At 39.6% G+C, this 21,019-nt stretch overlaps 2 protein-coding genes across 12 annotated transcripts in view; one reads left to right on the top strand and one right to left on the bottom strand.

The window, feature by feature from the left end:
- Positions 1-21,019, top strand: part of SRPK2 (SRSF protein kinase 2) — a 229,168-nt gene that overhangs the window by 139,158 nt on the left and 68,991 nt on the right. For all 11 annotated transcript variants that reach the window (XM_057549513.1, XM_057549517.1, XM_057549516.1 and 8 more), the window contains one exon: positions 17,745-17,896. In XM_057549513.1, coding sequence (XP_057405496.1) covers positions 17,745-17,896 — 152 coding nt within the window. The remainder of the gene's footprint in view (positions 1-17,744; positions 17,897-21,019) is intronic.
- LOC114237075 (V-type proton ATPase subunit e 1-like) lies at positions 6,732-7,100 on the bottom strand. The gene has a single exon (XM_057550403.1). The coding sequence runs from the start codon at positions 7,098-7,100 to the stop codon at positions 6,732-6,734; it is 369 nt and encodes a 122-aa protein (XP_057406386.1).

Here is a 21,019-nt window from a genome sequence, read left to right as displayed (position 1 = left end):
GACTGGTGGAGTACTTTATAGCTCCTGCCGCATCAGAGACACCAGTCTGATGTTTTTCAAGACAGTCCTCAGTTGTGAGATAAATTTGAACTGAGATGGTACTGTGTCATGTGTGAATACAAGGGGGAGTAATTTGTAGCATTTGGTTTCATGGGTGCTAGTCTCAGCAGCACCTTATCTTTTGAATTTCTGTTCCACCTTAGGTAAGGCTCTTACGTTGAACACTAAAGCTTTTATTTTCTTACCTGTTCAGTACTGCCCTTGCAGGGTAGTGAGTGGTTTAAAACTAGGCAGTGAGTTTCCCATGTGTTAATATACATGACTGGGGGGTTTGCAGAATTTCATATTTGGTGGTGAAGAGTATTTGATCTGAACCAGCTGGAGTGTGATGAGAGCATGTGTTAAGAGCAGTGTACAGGGGAGAACTCACTGGTGGCTCTGATGATCTTTTTTTTTTTTTGAGTCAGCTTTATTAAGGTATGATTTACAGTAAATAAAGATTCACCAGTTTTAGGTGTACAGTTCATGGAGTTGTGACTGTTGTACGTATACATGGTATAACCACACCCGCAATCGTGAGGTAGCATTTCATCAACACCAAAAGTTCCCTTGAGCCCTTTTACAGTTAGTACCCTTCCCCCACTCCTTAGTCTCTGGCAACCATTGATCTGCTTTCCGTCACTGAAGTTTCGCCTTTTTAAAATGGAATCACATACTCTGTAGTTTGACTTCTTTCACTTAGCACAGTTCTTTCATGTGAGTTCATTCATGTTCTTGTATTTGTTCATTGTCTTGTATTGCTGAGTAGTTATTCCATTGTTTAACCACAGTTTATCCTTTCTAGTGTCATCTTTTGGTGAGCTTGAAACTGCACATTATTTGTTTAAGGGTTTAGTTGACATCTGGTATCCAAACTATACATGAGTATGATTTTTCTTGTTTAGAAGCTCATTAAAGTCAAATAGGAACTTAGACTAAAGGACTTGAATGTAGTGGTTATAGTGGTTACATATGCGTCTGGTAATGTTTCTTCAAGTGTGGCCCTTAAACCACCCGCATCAGTTTCCTGGGGTGCTTAACCAAACATGCAGATTCCTGGGGCTTCTCTCAGTCTTAGTGAGTCAGTCTGTGAGTGGAGAAGTCTGAGTGCTCTAAGTGGATATCAGTACTACAGAGGATTCATCTCATCCCAGTGGGTGTCCTTCAGTGTTTCCTGTTCAAGCCTCTCACCAGTGTCAGTTATTTACCACCTACCCTTCCTTCTACCGAGTCCACTGGCACAGCAGCAGATCTAGTTCTACTAGAAAGTTGGGTCTGGAAATATTTCACTGCTTCCAGCTGCTGCCTAGTAGGGCAAGCTTCCTTCCTGGCTCTCCAGTCACTAGTTGTATGACCTTGAACTTACCCCCTGTGCCTCATTATCCTCATCTGTGAAAATGGGGTGAATAATAGTACTTCAGAGTTGTTTGAGCATTGAGTTAATTATATGAGCAAAGTACTCAGAATAGTACTATTATTTAAGAGTTTGATTTTTAAAATATTGTTATTTTGAGTAGTATTTTTATTGCCACCCTGGAAATACACATTCATTATTTGTTTTAACTCACGTTTACCAGTTTATCAATCACCCTTTTTTCTTGTAATTTAGACCTTCCTTCCTCATCGTTTCATGTCTTCCTGAAATCTATTCTTTAGAAGTTTCTTTAGAAGAAGTCTGTAAATGATAAGCTCAGTTTTTGTTGATTTGAAAATATCTTTATTTGTTTTATGTGTACATGTTTTCCTTCCTCCCTCCCTTGGCTGTGTTGGGTCTTCGTTGCTGCGCAGGGGCTTTCTCTAGTTGCAGTGGGTGGGCTTCTCGTTGCAGTGGCTTCTCTTTGTTGCGGACCACGGGCTCTAGGCGCGCGGGCTTCAGTAGTTGTGGTGCACGGGCTTAGTTGCTCTGAGGCTTGTGGGATCTTCCCAGACCAGGGATCGAACCCGTGTCCCCTGCATTGGCAGACAGATGATTAACCCCTGCACCACGAGGGAAGTCCCTACATGTTTTCTTTAGCCAGTTATATAACTGAAAATGACAGTCATTGGCTCTTAGCACTTTGATGATCTTACACCACTGTTGTTTGACTTGTTTCTTTTGTGACCTCTAGTGACAGTGTAATTGTCATTTCTATATAGAAAATCTGGCTGTTTTTCCCCCCTGTTTTTTTCTCTTTGCTTTGGAGTTCTTCAGTTTTATTGTTCTGGAGATTTCTCCTTGTTTGGAACACTTTGTGCTTTCTGAATTTGAGATGTATGTTCCTTATCAATTCTGGACAATTCTTAGCTCTTCCTTCTTCTCCCTTCTTCAAGAAGCCCAAAGAGTAGATTGGTTAGATCTTCTCATTCTCTACTCCACTTCTCAACCTTTCATCATATTTTCAATCTCTTTGTCTTTCTGTGATACTGGGTTCGCCCAAAAGTTCACTCAGGTTTTTCCTGTTTTACAGAAGGACCCAAGCAAACTTTCTGGCCAACCCAATACATCCTAGATGATTTCTTCAGATACATCTTCCAGTCTCTTGTTTGTTGTCTAATCAGTCAATGAATTTTAAGTCTCATGCTTTAATTTCCCGCTTGTGCTTTTGTTTCCTTCCTTTATTTCTATCAGTATTATATTTATTTTATATTTTGTATTTCATAGTACTAGTATCTGCAGTTACTTTTGCTGTTTATTATTTCTTTTGGCTTGCTCATTGGGTATTGTTTCCTTATTTATTTGGTGATTTGAAAAAAATCATTAAATCCCATCTGCCCAACCTAATCTTAACTGCTTGGAATCCCAGTTAGCCCTGATGGAGGATGCATTTCTCCCAAGAGGATTTGTTTTTACTTCTTCCAGGCGCCCAGGGATGGCAGTGACCCGGAAGCACTCTAAATTAATTCTTGGCTTGGGGGTTTCAGAACTAGCAAGGTATAATGATAAATTCAAATGCTAACTCTGCACAAGGAGAAGCTTGAGATTGCAGATGAATAGGAGAGATTTTCCCCTACCTCTTCAGTCTAGAGAAGTTTGGGGATCCGAAATTCGACTCACTGGTTGATCCTAGTTCTATCTCTTCCTAGAACCTGTCTTTGGATGGCAATTGTAGCTGGAATCCTAACCTTATTCTTGAGCCTCTCCCGTTGGGATTGGATTTGGTGCTTGCAGAATCTCTCGTTTCTCTGGAAAATGTTTTTCTGATAGCTTCTTTAGGTATCCACCAGTCTCTGAAAACGGCCATTCCTACAAGAATAATATTAATGTGCTTCAGCATTTTTGAAGAACTATATACACAATTCCTATAGTAAGGTTGGCATTAGTGCTAACTGAAACAACAGTCTTAAAAAATAAAGCCATTTATCTAAAATTGAAGAATGTGTATGGCTGAAATTATAAAGTTTGAAAGAGGCAGAACGTATTGCAGTGGACTAGTAACTCTTCAGATGACCAAAATTCTCTGTCAGCAATTGTAAATTTTGTTTTCCATCTACGGGAAACAGTTTTTAAGATGGGAACACTTGTTTGCTTACACGTTAAATTTTTAAAATCTATGTTAGACATCTTTTTTTTTTCCCCAAAGATGGTTATAGCAGCAGTACAACCCATTTTGTCATATTGTCTTGTAGAAATATGTGATAATGAACAATAGAGATCCTTCTGAAACTTTCTTAAATCTCATAACCAATCATGATTATAAAATACATGAGTTTAGAAGCAGAGAGGTTAAGAGGTAGATTGATGCTGACCTTTGCATTAGCACAGTTACAGATGAGCAGAAAGGGCCAGAGGTCTGATAGCGCTATCGTGCATAATATATCAGGGTGTACCTCCTTATTATTCACAGCTGGAGCCCTGAGGAAACAAGTTCACGGTAACCACACACCAGAAAGGTGAGAACAGGACGTGAGGATTAACCTTTATTGACTGGCTACCACGTGCACAGTTACCATACCAAGGAATTTATGTATCATCCCTTATAAATTACCATGAAGCTCTGACCTTCTTGAGAGGCTCAGGGAAGTTGTCACTGACTTGAATTCTCGTGGATTTTTAAGTGATGGAACCGGTATTCACACCTAACCCACAGGCTTTCTACCAGAAAACAGCATGTTGTTTGGAGCTGGACTTTTATCCTAGCTTTCCAGCCCTAGACAGTTCATTTTGTTGTTCTTTAGTAAATTCTCCCGAGACGCCAAGGGTTGGGGAGGGGTGGAGTGGTGGTGGGGTCAGAGATAGGAACCACATTCCCAGCATCCACTTTGTCTTTCCTTATTTTTCTTTCTTGTCTTTATAAATTAATAATTAATTTCAGTAGCCGTGCGCATGGTGCCCAACTGAACAAGTATGAAAGGAGTATAAGGAATTTTTGAAAAGTTAATTCCTCTCCCTGACCATCAGTCATTGAGCTCCTTTTCCTGGAGGAGAGCCATTATTGTCAGTTTCTTGTTGCTCTCACCAGAAACAGTCTGTTAACATGAGGTGCATGCATTGTATTATATCTGTAAAACAAATGGTATATGCCATACACAAATGCACTGCACCTTTGTATTTATCGTTGACATATCTTTCCATATTAGTACATAGAGGACAGCCTCTTAATTTTCGTGAAACAACTTTATTGAAAGATAATTCACGTACCATAAAACTTAAAATGTGCAATTCAAAGATGTTTCAGTCTACTCACAGAATTTTGCAACCATCACCAACCACCTAATTTTAGAACATTTTCATCACCCCCAAAAGAAATTCTGTACACTTGAGTAGTTACCTCCATTTCTTCCCACCCCCTCAGCCATAAGCGGCCACTAACCTACTTTCTCTCTATTCTGGGAATTACATATAAATGGAATCATATAATATGATCTTTAGTGACTAGCTTTTTTGATTTACCATAACGTTTTCAAGGATCATCCATGTTGTAACATCTATCAGTACTTCCATTACTTTTTATTGTTGAGTAATATTCTATTATATTACTATTTTGTTTTATTTATCCATTCATCAATTAATGGACATTAGATTGTTTCTGCTTTGGGGTAGTACGAATCATGAGGCTAAGAACATTTATGTGCAAGTTTTTATTTTTGATGCATGTTTTAGCTTCTCTTGTGTATATATCTAGGAGTGGAACTGCTGGGTCATATGGTAACTGTTTAATCTTTCAAGAAACTGCTTCTAGTTTTTCAAATGTTTTTCAAAATGAGTACATCATTTTCCTTTCTTATAAACAGTCTGTGAGGGTTCTAATTTTTGCATATTTTTGCCATCACTTGTCAGTATCTGTCTTTTTGATTATTGCCATCCTAGTAGGTGTGAATTCGTGGTTCATCGTGGTTTTGATTTTTGTTTTTCCGATGGCTAATGATGAACATCTTTTCTAGGAGTTTTAAACAGTTTTAGCTCTTAACATCTGGGTCTTTGATCTACTGTGAGTTAATTTTTGTGTGTAGTGTGAGTTAGGAGTCCTACTTTATTCTTTTGCATGTGGGTATTCATTTATCTCATCACCTCTTGTTTAAAAACGCTATTCTTTCCTTATTGAATGGTCTTGGCACCTTTGTTGAAAAATCATTTGATGGTAATGTGAGTGTTTATTTCTGGACTCTCAATTCCACACTCTGATTACTGTACCTTTGTAGTAAGTTTTGAAATCAAGAAGCATGAGTCTTCCAATATTGTTCTTTCTCAATATTGGTTTGGCTCTTCTGGGTCATTGCATTTCCATATGAATTTTAGGAATGGCTTATCAATTTCTGCAAAGAAGCCAACTGGTATTTTGATAGGCATTGAATTGAATCTGTAGATCAGTTTGGGGCATATTGTCATCTTAACAGAATTAAGTCTTAAATCCATTAACGTGGGATGTGTTTCTGTTTATTTAGATCTTCTTTAGTTTCTTTCAGTAATCTTTTTTAGTTTTGATAGTATATATTTTGAACTTCTTTTGTTAAATTTATTCCTATGTCCAGTTGACCCTTAACACGGGTTTGAACTACTTGGGTCCACTTATATGTGGATTTTTTTAGTAGTATGTACTACAGTGCTACACAGTCCACAGATAGTTGACTCTGTGCATATGGAGGAACCGCTTACACAGAAGGCCAGCTATTAAGTTGTACTTCGATTTTCAGCCGTGCCCCAACCCTCTAATTGTTCAGTGTTTAACTGTATTTTATTCTTTCTTTTTCCATGGAAAGCAGAAAAATAATTTATTCTAAAAGATGTCAGAAATAAGAAATTCATCCTGAAAATATACTTTGGTATAATCCTGGTGAGACAAATTTTTCCCTCTGAACGTGTTCCCCTACTGACTGCCCCACTGGAGTGCCTTGTAACAGTTTTTAAACATTTTGCTGATTCCCATGTTGTGAGCAGGCAGGAGCCATCTTCAAATCCGCAGGTTCCAAGGAGAGAGTAACATTATTTCTCAGAAGAACAGCAGTTCCTATCTCAGAAGAGTACATAAACATTTTATGGAGGCAGCATAGTTTAGGTTAAATAGGTACATCATTCATCAAAGTGTAAGAAAGGTGACCAGAAAAAATACTGCACTGTAGAATAAGGCATTCAAATGTGGTGGGAACATTTAAGGCAGTTGATGGCTAAAACAGATGAGTTAAGGAAGGTGGTCTGGGTATGGAGGTGATTTTGCATCTAGAGGAGTTCTCTTTGTGGCCTCAGTGACTGAGCACTGGCGAGCAGGTCTTCTTCCTCAAGGCCAGTGATGCTTGAGGTACCAGATGGTTTCATTTTTCAACTGTGGTCCAAAGAGAGGGTTGAGTTGGGCCAGAATTGCAATCAGCCAAAAGAGATAGCAGCAAACGGAACAGGTCACCAGCATGGTGATGCTTACTTCCCGGTTGGGACCCTTAGAGACGAACCAGGGCACCAGGAAGCCGACGAAGCCCCAGAACACGCGCATCACGATGAGAGGCACCGCGAGGCTGGTATACGCCACGGTTGCCGCCAGAGCTCTGTGTTTTATTCTTTTTGATGCTATTGTGGATGGGATTTTCTGAATTTCATTTGCCTCATTTTTTGTAGGAGAGTTACGTTGTATGCATGTGCCATAATCTATCATCATGTTATTAACAAGTCTCCCATTGATGGACGTTTAGGCCCCAATATATTGCTGTTTGCAGACATTGTCACTGTGAGTATCAGGTGAATTCCAGTAAGGAGGTGTGCTGAGCTAGAGGATATTCAAATATTGGAATCATCTGTCAAATTAAAAATGAATATACTCTTCCTGTTTATAATTTTACAGCTAAAATTTCCAGTGGTGGGCTGTATAAAAAAAAGTTCCAAACTCTTTTCAGTTAATTTTATTTACTTATTAAAAGTAATGCTATGCTAGAGGAGGTTCATGTTGCTAAAGTGTTGCTTAGAGCAGCACTGCCCAGTAGAACTTTCTGTGATGATGGAAATGGTCTATTATCTGCACTGTTCAGTACCATAGTCACCAGCTGTATGTGGTCACGGCTGTTTGAGCCCTTAAAATGAGGCTAGAGTGACGGAAGAACTGAATCTTAAATTTTATTCTGTTTAATTTGGCTAGTGGCTATTGTGTCATATAATTATAGTTGCTTTTTGATTTAAATCTTGTGGAGGTGTGCAGAAGCCGTGTTCAAAGTGGTACATCTTGCATTATTTCCTGAGTAGCATGAGGCAGTTGTTCTAGTTAAGTTTCATCAACGTACAGGTCTTAGTAAACAATTCTCCTCCCCCCGCCCCCGCCTCGCCCTTTTTTTTTGTAGCAGCAGCTTACCCTGTACCCAGCTGGCTTCAGATTGCCTACAAACAGAGCCTTTTAGATAGAAACACACGGGTCCTTAGTTTGCTAGTTTTTATATGTATATCTCGTCCTAATGTAAAAAGGTAGGCTTATATGAGGTAAAACTTATATATTCTCCAAAATCTGTCTTTGAAATTTATGAATTTATCTTGGTGATTATGCTATGGGTCACTGCTTGCAGATCATGAACCAGGAAGGCTAGAATCTGTTGGTGGTTTGACTAACCTTGTATGTTAGCTCTTAACTAGGCCTTGCTCTTGTCTCTTTAACCCCTCAGTTCTCTTTGGCACTCTCACATGCTTGAAAAGGCATTGTTTACCAGCTGTTTACTCATGACCTCTGTTTCTATTTGCAGCCTAAACCTGTATTTTTTAACTATAGATTCTATATACCAAGCAGTCCACTGTATTTCTACAATGCTGGACATCCCACATGCCCCTCAAACTCTGATGAGCTGAAACAGAAGTAAGCTTTCACTGCAAACCATTCCTCTTCCTCCTGCTGTGTTCTCTCTCCAAATTAATGCTAACACTATCTTACTATCAGAAACCTAGGAGACAGATACCCACCTCCAGCAAATGAATTACTGAGTTCTGAGTTCAGGTTTTCATCATTTCCTCCTTGGACACCTCACTAGTTTCCCTGCTTCTGTCTTTTATCCTTTCTACCCATTCTGTATACCAATTTCATGTTTTTTGCAGAGAGCAACTCTCTGGTCCTAAAATTGTATTTCAGTGGCTCCTACTTGCCTTAAGGATAGAGCCCGAATTCCTCAGAACTGTAGATCATTCCTCTGTCAGCTGACTGCTGCTGAACCTCTTCTCTGTCTCCAGCCACACTAGGCTACTTTAGGCCTTTGTGCCTCTCATCACCCTGTTCCTGGGCCTTGGCCACCCCCCTCCACCCCCTGTGCCTCATTCTGTTCTGTCTCTAAGATCACTCCCAGCATGTAGATGTTTCTGGCTCAGCCCTCTGCCACCTCCTCCTCTATAACAACACTTGGAGCAGTTATGTTCCCATATTCATGTGTTTACAGGCATTTCTCTAGAGCCCTCTTGCTAGACCATGCATCCCTCAGTGCTGGGCTCCTTTGTACCCCGGTACACGTCATGGTGCATGCTATACGCCAGGGATCCCCAACCCCCGGGCCACGGACCGATATCAGTTGGTGACCTGTTAGGAACCCGGCCGTACAGCAGGAGGTGAGCGGCGGGCGAGTGAAGCCTCATCTGTATTTACAGCTGCTCCCCGTCACTCGCATTACCGCCTGAGCTCCGCCTCCTGTCAATTCAGTGGTGGCATTAACAGGAGCACGAACCCTGCTGTGAACTGCGCATGTGAGGGATCTAGGTTGCGCGCTCCTTATGAGAATCTAATGCCTGATGATCTGAGGTGGAGCTGAGGCGGTGATGCTAGCACTGGGGAGCGGCTGCAAATACAGATTATCATCAGCAGAGAGGTTTGACTGCACAGAGACCATAATAAATCAACTGCTGGCAGACTCGTCTCAAAACCCTATCAGTGAGTGGCAAGTGACAAGCTGCATCTTACGGAGTAGACTGGACATAAGCCACACGCTTCAGGAGTCACTGTCTCCTGTCACCCCCAGGTGGGACCATCTAGTTGCAGGAAAACAAGCTCAGGGCTCCCACTGATTCTGCATTATGGTGAGTTGTATAATCATTTCATTATATAGTACAATGTAATAATAATAGAAGGAAAGTGCACAATAAACGTAATGGACTTGAATCATCCCGAAACCATCCCCCCGACCCCATCCCATGGAAAAATTGTCTTCCACGAAACTGGTCCCTGGTGTCAAAAAGGCTGGGGACCGCTGTTATATGCTATTCTGAGTATTTGTGGAATCAGTGGATGCCATTTTTACACGCTTTTGGGCTCTGGATTAAACTTTTCTGTCTGCCTTTCTCTTCTTCAGTAGTAATAACGTGTACTGCCAGGCCCCACACTGTTTTATGAAATATTAATAATACAGGTGGATGGGAAGTCTATAGCTCCGTCATATATATGTTGTTAGGTGGTCAAGTAGTCAACTCGTTTGTTGTCTGAGGTGTAGTTTAGTTGGGAAGCAGGTGTGATTTACTTACATTTTCGCTATGTTCAGTGTTCTAGAAGACAACACAGTCTTATAATATAAGACCATGTAAAGTGTCTGGCTTGGAATTATGATTGTTTCTGTTAGAATTTGGGGAATAAGGTTTTGTTTTCCTTTTTTTTTTTTTTTAACTTGCCTATGCCCCAAAGAGAATTGGCTGTCACATTCTTATTACCCAGCTTCTTAATTCCTCTGATCATTTCAATTATTTAAAAAACCCCAGATTTGGTTGAGGCCAAAATCTGATAATTTAAAGTGAACTACTCTATTACTTATTGAGAACTTGGCAGCTCTATTCATTTTCTATTACTGCACAAATTACCACACACTTAGCAGGTGAAAACAATACCTGTTTATTAGCTCACAGTTCTGTAGGTCAGAAGTTAGGGCTGCACAGGTGGCTGGTTTCTCACTGGACTGAAACCAGGCTGCTGGCCAAGGCTGCAGTTCTCGTTTGGGAATTGGAGTCCTCTTTTAAGATGGCTAGTTATTGGCAGAACTCTTCCTTGCACTGAAGTTCTTGTTATCCTTGTAGCTGTTGGCTGGGGACCACTCTCACTCCTAGAGGCCACCCGTAATTCCTTGCTCTGTGGCCCTAATGGGCAGTTCCTGACATGAATGTTTGCTTTTTTTCCAGGCTAGCTCAAGCACGCCCCTGACTTTTTCTGTGACCAGCCAGAGAAAACCCTCACTTGTAAAAAGGCTCATGTGGTTAGGTTAGGCCCGCCCAGTGTACCTGCCCTTTTGCTATATAACATAACATAATTACAAGAGTGATATCATATTCACAGGTCTACCCACACTCAGAGGAACAGGGAATTACACAGGGCAAGGGTCATTGGGGCTCATTTTAGAATTCTGCCTACCATAGCAGACACTTCACATTTAGGTTTGATTTATACAAAGTTTAGAAATTCTCTTTTCATTGGAGAGGAATACACGAAATCATTGCGGCTTTTTCCTCCCTAGCTGTGTGACTTTACCGAGTGCTACAGCAGCCAGCCTTTTTAGATGAGCTATTTTGAGAGAAAGTATATACTGATTGATTCTGTCCTTAAGTAGAAATGCCAGATTGCATGTTTCTCAGGCTGACAGTTACCACCAAGAGAGGAAGAGTGAGAAGGAGGGTGGGAGGAAGAGAGTGAGTTTTAGATTTAGGCTGTCGACATAGGAGGAAAGAAAAAGAAATTTGATTTTATGTTAATGTCCCTAGAATACTACCTGAAGAAATTGGTTTGGGATTCCTTTTCTTTATGTTTTGGTTAAAGATTAACTGAATTAATTTCTTAAATGGTGTCAGTTGCCATTTAAGCTGATAACAAAGGAAAGTACTTCTTTTTCTGCCAAATGTGAAGTTTACTTGTTTTTCTCTGCTGGAATAGAAAAGAAATAGCAGCTGGAAGGAAATCAAAGAACTCCCATCTGGTTGCCATGGCAATTTAGAGCAGATGATGTACGCATTTTGCTGGGGTCGTTCAGTTTTTCCTCACTTTACTAATAGAGCAAATGTACATTAAAAATATAATATGAAGTCGATAAGCATAATAAAATAATCTTAGTATTCTAATATAATATTTAAAGAAAAATATTTTGTGTTTTTTTTAACCTGCATTTTTATGATAGCCCTATTTGGAGTAATGATTAGAATATTTAGTTATGTTTTATGTAGGGCAAAATAAATATAGTTCTTCTTGAAAAATATGAATGGCTAGTTGGAATTTTGCTTTCTAAATTTTTTATTCCAGTCACTGAGATGGTACATTTTCTTATATATACATACACGTTCTTAAATTACTAGTGCCTTATATAAACTTCAGATGATTAGATAGACTCTCTCTACTTTTTACAGAACTACATGTTGTTTTTCACTGTGAATGTACTAGGCATTTGTAAAAGAGACCATGCATATAGATTGCTTAAATCTAAATGTAGATATTTCTGATTTTTCTTGGAAGCATATACTTTATTAAGGTATAAGGTGGATATTAAAAGGTATTATGTAGTCATATAGTTTTTTTGCTTTTTAAAAAACGGCTTTTTGAGGTATAATTCAAATACCATACAACTTAGACATTTAAAGTATGCAGTTCAGTTTTTTTTAGTATATTCACATGGTTGTATAACCATCACCACATTAGAACATTTTCATGCCTCCTGAAGAATCCCCCGTATCTATTAACAGTCAATCTCCATTTCTCTTCTCTCTTCCCCTGCTCCCAACTCTAAGCAACCATTAATACACTCTACAAATTTCCCTATTCTGGACATTTTGATATAAAATGGCATCATTCAACATGTGTTCTTTTCTGACTCGTGTTTTTCATTTAGTGTAATGTTTTCAAGGGTCATCCTTTCTGTAGCATGTATTATCAGTACTTCATTTCTTTTTATTGCTGAATAATATTACATTGTAAGGATATACCACATTTTACTTATCCATCTATCAGTTGATGCACATTTGGATTGTTGTTGCGTTTTATCTATTCTGAATAGCACTGCTCTGAACATTTTTACAAAAGATTTTGTGGGGTCAGATGTTTTCGTTTCTCTTGCGTATATACCTAGGAGTGGAATTGCTGGGTTTTATGGTAACTCTAAATTCAACGTTTTTCGGAACTACGATATTCCAAAACATCTGCGCTATATTATACTCCTGCTACAACGTATGATGGTTCCAATTTCTTCATTCTTGACAATACTTGTTGTTGCCTGGTGTTTTTTTAATATAACCATCCTATTGGACGTGAAGTAGTATCTCATTGTGGTTTTGACTTCCCTTTTCCAAATGACTAATGATGCTACACATCTTTTCATGTGCTTATTGGTCATTTGTATATCTTCTTTGGAGAAATGTCTGTTCTACTTCTTTTCTTTAATTTTAAAAATTTGTCTCTATCGTCGTGTTACAAATTTCTTTTTATATTCTAGATACAAGTTTCTTTAAAGCTGTATGATTTATAAATATATTCTTCCATTCTCTGGGTTATCTTTACTTTCTTGATGGTACCCTTTGAAACACAAACGTTCTTAATTTTGTTCAAGTCCAGTCTTATCTTTTTTCTTCTATTGCTTATGCTTTTAGTATCATATCTAAGAAACATTGCCAAGCCTAAGGTAATCGAGATTTACTCATATTTTTTTCCTGCAAGTTATTTTTTAAAAATATTTTTATTTATTTATTTGGCTGCACTGGGTCTTAGTTGTGTCACACGGGATCTTTTAGTTGCGGCATGCGGGATCTTTTAGTTGCGACATGCATGCAGGATCTAGTTCCCTGACCAGGGATTGAACCTGGGCCCCTGCCTTGGGAGGGTGAAGTCTTAAGCACTGGACCACCAAGGGAAGTCCCAAGTTATTAATTTTGAATTAATATTTATGTATTTGTGTGAGGTAGGGTTACAACATTTTTTTGTATGCAGATAGCCATTTGTCCCAGTACCATTTGTTGAAAGACTATTCTTTCACCATTTAGTAGTGATGGCACTGTTGTTGAAAATATTTATGAGTTTTTCCCCCCACGGCTTATGTGCTTCTAGTAATTCTTTTTTTTTTCTGGCCACGCCGCATGGCTTGCAGGATCTTAGTTCCCTGACCAGGGATTGAACCCAGGCCACAGCAGTGACAGCGCCGAGTCCTAACCACTGGGCCACCAGGGCACTCCCTATTAATTCTTATATGTAATAATTTTTTGGTTTGTTTTTTGAAATAACTTCTTGATGGTTTTCAATAGGATTAATGAAAGTTGTCTTCTTTTTTTTTAATCGCTTGACGTATTTCATGAGTATACACTTGGTAAGATCACCTCTTGATCTTTTAAACAGTTGAGATTTAACCAGGCTTTGAGGTGCTGTAGAAGCCACCAGAGACCACTTTGAAGAAGCCAGCCTTAAAGACAGTGTGGCATCATTCTCTCTTACGTACATCTGACCTAAGACAAATTTCCTGTGTTTTTCCTGTGCGGTAGGCAGTAACAAGGCTGGATGGGATGAAGAAGAGTCAGTGATTGGACTGTAACATTTGGTAGTTACAGTGTACTTATCTTACTGTGATGATCTGGGTAATCTGAGAGTTGGTGATAACTGGTATGAAGCAGGTTACTGGGAGAAACCTCAGAAAAAAATATTCACTGATGTGACCAGGAATCTCTGCCAGGACGCTCCTCTGCTATTGTTGAATCTGAGGGTCCAGAGTGGTACCATCTAATAGAAAGGTAATGTGAGCCTCATTTGAAATTTAAAGTGTTCTAGCAGCCACGTTTAAAAAAAAGTAAAAAGCAGATGAATGTAATTTTAATAATTTATTATATCCAAAACATTATCATTTTAACATGTAATAAATATAAAATTATTAATAAAATATTTTACATCTTTTATACTAAATCTTGGAAATTCAGTACATATTTTACACTTAGAACACATCTCAGTAAGGACTAGGCACATTTAAAGTGCTCAGCACCCACGTGGGGCCAGAGGACAGCAGAGTTCTAGATGTTTTGATGTGATAGCCAGGCAAGATATTACACCAACATTACTCAACCTCCTCTGTATTTCAAGGTACCCTGACTCATCCCTTTAACTTGATAGAACTGGCTTTGGGGGAACTATCTGCCTGCCTGCTCAGCATGGCCCTGCCTGACACCAGAGGGTCTGAGAATTTTGTTAAGCAAGTGACGTGGCAGCTCACCAAGAGACACACATTATGATAAAGATACCCGAGCCTCTCAAACTAGAGAAAATGGGCATGTGAAAATTAGAATCTCTTCTCCCTTATCATAGATACAGTCTATTCCATTGAGGTAAAGGTATATGTAGCAAATGCCACTGATGAAGTGGTGCTCACATGGGCATCATTTTGCCACCACTGCCCACCCCCACCCCCCAGATTTGTCAGTGTCTGGGCATAGGTTATTTTTTTGGTGATGATTAAAAAAATTTTTATTGGAGTATAGTTGATTTACAATGTTGTGTTAGTTTCAGGTGTACAGCAAAGTGAATCAGTTATACATATACATATATCCAGTGTTGGTTTTTTTAAAGATTCTTGTCCCATGTAGGCCATTACAGAGTATTGAGTAGAGTTCCCTGTGCTATACAGCAGGTCCTTATTAGTTATCTATTTTATATATAGCAGTACGTATATTGTCAATCCCAATCTCCCGATTTATCCCCCGCCCCGTTCATCCCCTGGTAACCATAAGTTTTCTACATTTGTGAGTCTACTACTATTTTGTAAATAAGTTCATTTGTACCCTTTTTTTTTTAGATTCCACATATAAACGATATCATATATTTGTCTTTCTCTGTCTGACTTACTTCACTTAGTATGATAGTCTCTAGGTCCACCCATGTTGCTGGCATTAATTCATTCTTTTTTATGGCTGAGTAATATTCCATTGTATATATGTACCACATCTTCTTTATCCATTCCTCTGTTGATGGACATTTAGGTTGCTTTGTCTCTGGACATGTCTATGATGATCACAACTGACATGTAGTGGCTGGAGGCCAGGCTGACAGCGTTCTACAACGTACGAAACAGCACCCACAGCCATGAGTTTCCTGGCCCAAGTATCAGTGGTGTCGAGCGTAGCAGCGCCCTGCACCAGTGGAACAAGATCTTCCAGTCCTTCCCTTTTCATTAGTTGTTACGTAGTCTCCACAGGGAATATGTGTTGTTGTTTTTTTGGGTTTGTTTGTTTTTTTTTAATTTAGAGAATCTTCATTTTTTCATATAAAATTTCTTAGGAAGAAATAGTCAACTTGAAAGTATTTGTGGTTGAGCAAATTTGTCAGATAGATAGATTCCACCCCCAGGAATGGGTCATGTAAATCTTTTCTCTAACCTCTTCCCTTTGGGGAAGCGTTGAAACTGGTGCAGTTCCTCTCCTACCTCCCATTCCTCAGACCTCTTTTCCCTAGGACCATTTTACTTTCAGTAAAGGCATGTCTATTAAAAAGAAAATGAGCATTTGCAAGGCTGCCAGAAAGATGACTGCACTTCCATAAGGTCCCTTGGGATTTTTTTGGAGGTCCTGGCAGTGATGTTGGTGTTTGGTTGTGATGACTCCCTTTCAGTACTCCATCATGAGGCGTGGTTAATTCAGAATGTTATCACCACCATTGTCCTAATGTCTGTTACCTAGGGAGCTGTAACTTTGAGCCTCCATAAATTCTAGCTAGTAGAAATCAGTGCAAGTCATTTTCAGATTATAAACATTCTTTAGTTGTCCTGCCAAAGGTAATCATACTTGCCAGTGTTGACCTGTAAGGTTACCTGTGGGGTGTGATCCCCACCCCATCCTCATGACTGCTGGTGTTTCTACTGCCTTCCTCCGTTTGCTGTGGCACTTTGAGTTTTTGGTGGCAACCCACATAAATGAGCTGTAACTACCTTAGGCTGAAGGCAGTGTGCTAAAGGCTATTTGGGGGCTCCTAGATTTGGCAAGAATTTAGAGGTTCAGCTTAGAAAGGGGCAGCTCCTCTGGCCCTGCCCCTTACTAGCAGCTAGGATAGTTTGCACCCTGTGATGGCTGACCTTCTCAAGCAAGGTTCCAGGGCTCTGTGCCCTAGGCTGTACCAGAGCGAGGAGCGAGGACTGGAGCCAGCCTTTCATTGTGCGGGGAGTAGCAGTGTTCCAAAACACGCTTTCATTAGAAAGGGAACATCAGTACTGGGCAGGCCAAAAAAAATGGCCGTTATCTACCACATCAGTGGCTGTGAGGTTCCCCTTGCTCCCCAGACTAGGGGCCCTCTGTTCATCCCACTGAAACTGCCTCTGGGGAACAGTCCATCAGCCGAACCCCCTTGCGCCTACCACTCGGTATCTTTTCCCTCCCCACTTTTTATCTGTAGAGCTATGGCCAGCTCAGGGAGAGCGGTGGTGGTCCTGTTGTTAGGGCAGCTTGCAGCTCAAGAGGGGTTCTGCATCCAGTTGAGACTTTTGGTTCAAGATTCCCCATTGGGATGTGGCTAGAAGGAGCAGTTAAATTTTATAAGTGAAAGCTTGATTTTATAGAATTGCATTATGAATGCTTTACTTCTAAGCAAATGTATTTAATATGTCCTGAGTTATTCTAGATATCTGAAGGGTTTACATCTGTAACCTCTTAAGTTGTTTATTTGTTTTTAGTATTATAGGTTTTCCTGTCTTTTGTAAAAGAGTATACTAAACATTTGGCCTTTTTGTAACAATTAGAAATAACCTTTGGGAGTCTTGCATTGATGTATGGATTGTATTTGTATTTGACTGCAGTGGATGTTTTCTTTGTTTAATTTCCAGTTTGGGACAGCGTTCTTGCTAAGCAAGGTGTACATTACAGTATACATTAGTTGGCTTTTATGAGTTATCCAGGAAACCTAACCACATTCCTACTGTTTCTATGGGGAAAGGAATTCTGATTTTAAAATGATGGAAAATAAGCCCTTTTTTTAAAGTCCAGGGTTGCTTTCCTCTGTCTTTTTCTAATCTCTGGGGGATGTGTTCTAACTACTAAGGCTGTGTATCGTGGGGAGGTAACTCTTATTTCACTTACAATTCATAATATTATCAAGACTTAAGAAATAATGACACTTGGAGTGAAAATGGGCCTGCAGCAATATTCCTTGGTTAATAAGGGTAGTCACCCCTCCCCCGCCCCCCACTTGTGTTTTGAAACATTACTTGAATTCAGCTAAAGTGGATGAAGTAACATTAATCAGCATCTCTTCTTAGTGTGTGACAAGTTTTATTTTTTCCCACATTAAGAAACTCTCAAGTGTATTCATAATGCAGGATTTACTTCTGAGTAAACAGAAATTGTCCTTCCTCTCTTTCAGGCCGGAGCCTCAACAGAAAGCTCCCTTGGTTCCTCCACCCCCGCCCCCTCCACCGCCACCGCCTCTGGCAGACCCTGCGCCCCCAGAGCCAGAGGAGGAGATCCTGGGGTCAGACGATGAGGAGCAGGAGGACCCCGCAGACTACTGCAAAGGTGACGCGCCTGCCCTCCCCACCGGGAGAGGACGAGGGGGGTTAATGACGCAGACTCCTTGGTCTTTATTAAATTAGCCGCTTGGTGTCCATATCGTTAAAAATTTTTAGATCATTAAGTGTAGAATGCTACCTGAAAATATAAGAGATATCAGAAGGAAAATTTGTAAGAGAAGGAAAATAAATACATGTGTGCGTACATATGCTGGGTACTTTCAAGAGGATTTAAATCTGCTGGTAGAATTAAAAAGATGGTATAAAGCAGGACTATTAAAGATAAAAACATAGTAAACCATCTGCGAAGAGCACAGAAAGTAGAGGGTACGAAGCCCCTACGGGAGGAGCCAATTAAACTGCTTGCTGTTCACTACATTGGATTTGAGCTTCTTGGCTGCTGAGACTAATAAGGAACTGTTCCTTTCTTTGCTCAGCATTGAGTTACATAGTATTTATTGTCTGTGGAAAGAAAGTCTGTCCATTTGTTTCCTGGTGTTGTACTCAACGAAAAAGACAGTTTGTGGGTTCTGCCATTGTGACGTAGTGGATTATGTTTTCAGCTATGATTTCACGGAATACATAGAAATTATTCAAGTGGAGTATTCGTGTATTGACGTTTCGTAAAGACCAAGAGCATATAGCTAAACTCCTAAAAGGCAAGCATGTTGTGTGATGAGTATTGAAAACAGTTTGATCCAGACCCCATACTCTGTGTAGACTGGATCCCAAGAATCTAGGAGAAAGGAAAGGCAGTCCATTTGCTGCCTCTTCTTACTCACTTGGACTTTAATTCCCTCTAATAGAAAAGTATCACAATCTGAATTCTTAGCTTCTGAACAGTTGATGAGACATTTATCTGCTACAAATTAAGGAAAATGTAAATCAGATTCTATAGGGCTTAAGAATAGATGGCAGGAGATGCACACATGTTCAGGCCATAAAGCATTAATGACTCTTTGGCTCTATTGTATCTTAGTATCAATTTATCTAGTGATTGCAGGCCCTTTGTGTGTTGGTTAAGGAACAATGTACTTTTTAGTTACGAGTAAGCAAAAGTTAACATTCTGCTCTGAAAAGTTTAAGAATCACGCTCTAACGTGATTTTTCCATAGGTGTAGATTTCTACACATAGAATCATGTTTTCCTTAGAAAATGGAATGTTGATCTTTAGCATTTCTTTGAGTAGTGATTATGACCCCAAAGGTAAAGATCTATGCCTTTTAATATGGAAAAGAAGATGTTTTCCATCCTCCCTGTTAATCTGCATTTCTTCGTTTGAAAATGAAGTTACTTGACGAGGAAATGCGGACAACTGTCTTGATTTTGCTGCTTAGGCCAAAACATTAGGTTGGTGTGAAGGAACTGTTCTCTTCAGGTCATAGGCTCCCCACTGCTGGAATGAGAATATTTGCCTCACACCTGGCTCTTTTGTGGTATAGACCATAACAGGTGTTTAAGATAACTGACAAATGCTTTCAAGGAGCCCATGGAGTTGATTGGGAATGTCTGGGAAAAGAAATGCCCCCACTCCCCAATAGAATAGATAAGTTTCCCACTGGAAAGGGTTGAATTTAAGTTACCAACACGATGCTTTATCACCCCTGAGTACTTTAGTATGTTTTGCCTACAATCAAGTACGTTCTCCTATGTTAACCACAATACAACTATCAAGATCAGGAAGTTAATGTTGATATACTTCTACCATTCAGTCCTCAGACTCCATTCAGGTTTTGCCAGTTGCCCAGTATTGTTATTTTTGTGAAACCGATCCATTGAAGAACCACATTGCATTTTTTTTTTTTTTTTTTTTTTTTTTTTTTTTTTTTAATGAGGATCTTGAATCAGATGCGTATGTTTGATTGATTGATTGATTTTGGCTGTGTTGGGTCTTCGTTTCTGTGCGAGGGCTTTCTCCAGTTGTGGCAAGCGGGGGCCACTCTTCATCGCGCTGCGCGGGCCTCTCTCGTTGCGGAGCACAGGCTCCAGACGCGCAGGCTCAGCAGTTGTGGCTCACGGGCCCAGCCGCTCTGCGGCATGTGGGATCTTCCCAGGCCAGGGCTCGAACCCGTGTCCCCTGCATTAGCAGGCAGATTCTCAACCACTGCGCCACCAGGGAAGCCCCCCACATTGCATTTTGTTTTCTTCTTCCCTTAGTCTGGAACAGTTCCTTAGTCTTTTCTGGGCTTTTATGGCTTTGACATTTTTGAAGATGTAGGCCAATTATTTTGTATAATGTTTTCTCAATTTGGAATACCAAAATAGTGTTGTTCTCTGAGAAGTGTTCTTCTCATTGAATCCTATCACATGGTACATGGTTTTGATTTATACCAGTACAGTTGATGTCACCAATCACTTGTTCAGGTTGGTATCTGCCAGATAGCTCTACTGTAAAGTTACTCTTTACCCCCTGGTAATTAATAAACATTTTGTTGAGAGTTACTTTGAACCTTTGTAAATATTCTTTTTTCAAGAAATTTACTTCCTTCTTCCTCTTCTTTCTTTCTCTCCCTCTATTCTACCTATCCCTCCCTCCCATCCATCTGTCTGTGTATCTCAGATGTACTCATTCATAGATTTCCTTTTTACTCAGTGGGTTATAATCATTTACTCTCCTTATTTGTTTTGATGCTTAGATTTTCCCAACCTGGCCATTAGGAGCTCCTTCAGGTTGATTCTCTGTCCTTTTGAAAAGTTCATATCATTCTTTTTTGTTCTACGCATTAGTTTTTCACAGTGTATATTAGAAGTCACTCTGTATCAGTACGTATAAAGCTGTGTCATTTGTTTTATTTATTATTATTTTTTTAGTTTAGCATAAATGTAAACCCTTATTTTTTAACTTAATTAAAATTTTTTTTTACAATTTTAAAGGTTACTTTCCATTTACAGTTATTACAAAGTATTGGCTATATTCCCCATGTTGTGTACAGTACATCCTCGAGCCTGTCTTACACCCAGTAGTTTATACATCCCACTCCTCCACCCCTGTATTGCCCTTACCCCCCTCCCCACTGGTGGTAACCATTAGTTTGTTCTCTATATCTGTGAGTCTGCTTCTTTTTTGTTCACTAGTTTGTTTAGTTTGTTGTAATTTTTAGATTCCTCATATAAGTGATATCATACAGTA

This window comes from Balaenoptera acutorostrata, chromosome 7 (genome assembly GCF_949987535.1).
Source record: "Balaenoptera acutorostrata chromosome 7, mBalAcu1.1, whole genome shotgun sequence".
Taxonomy (NCBI): Eukaryota; Metazoa; Chordata; class Mammalia; order Artiodactyla; family Balaenopteridae; genus Balaenoptera; species Balaenoptera acutorostrata.
This window is presented reverse-complemented; position numbering and strand designations above follow the sequence as displayed.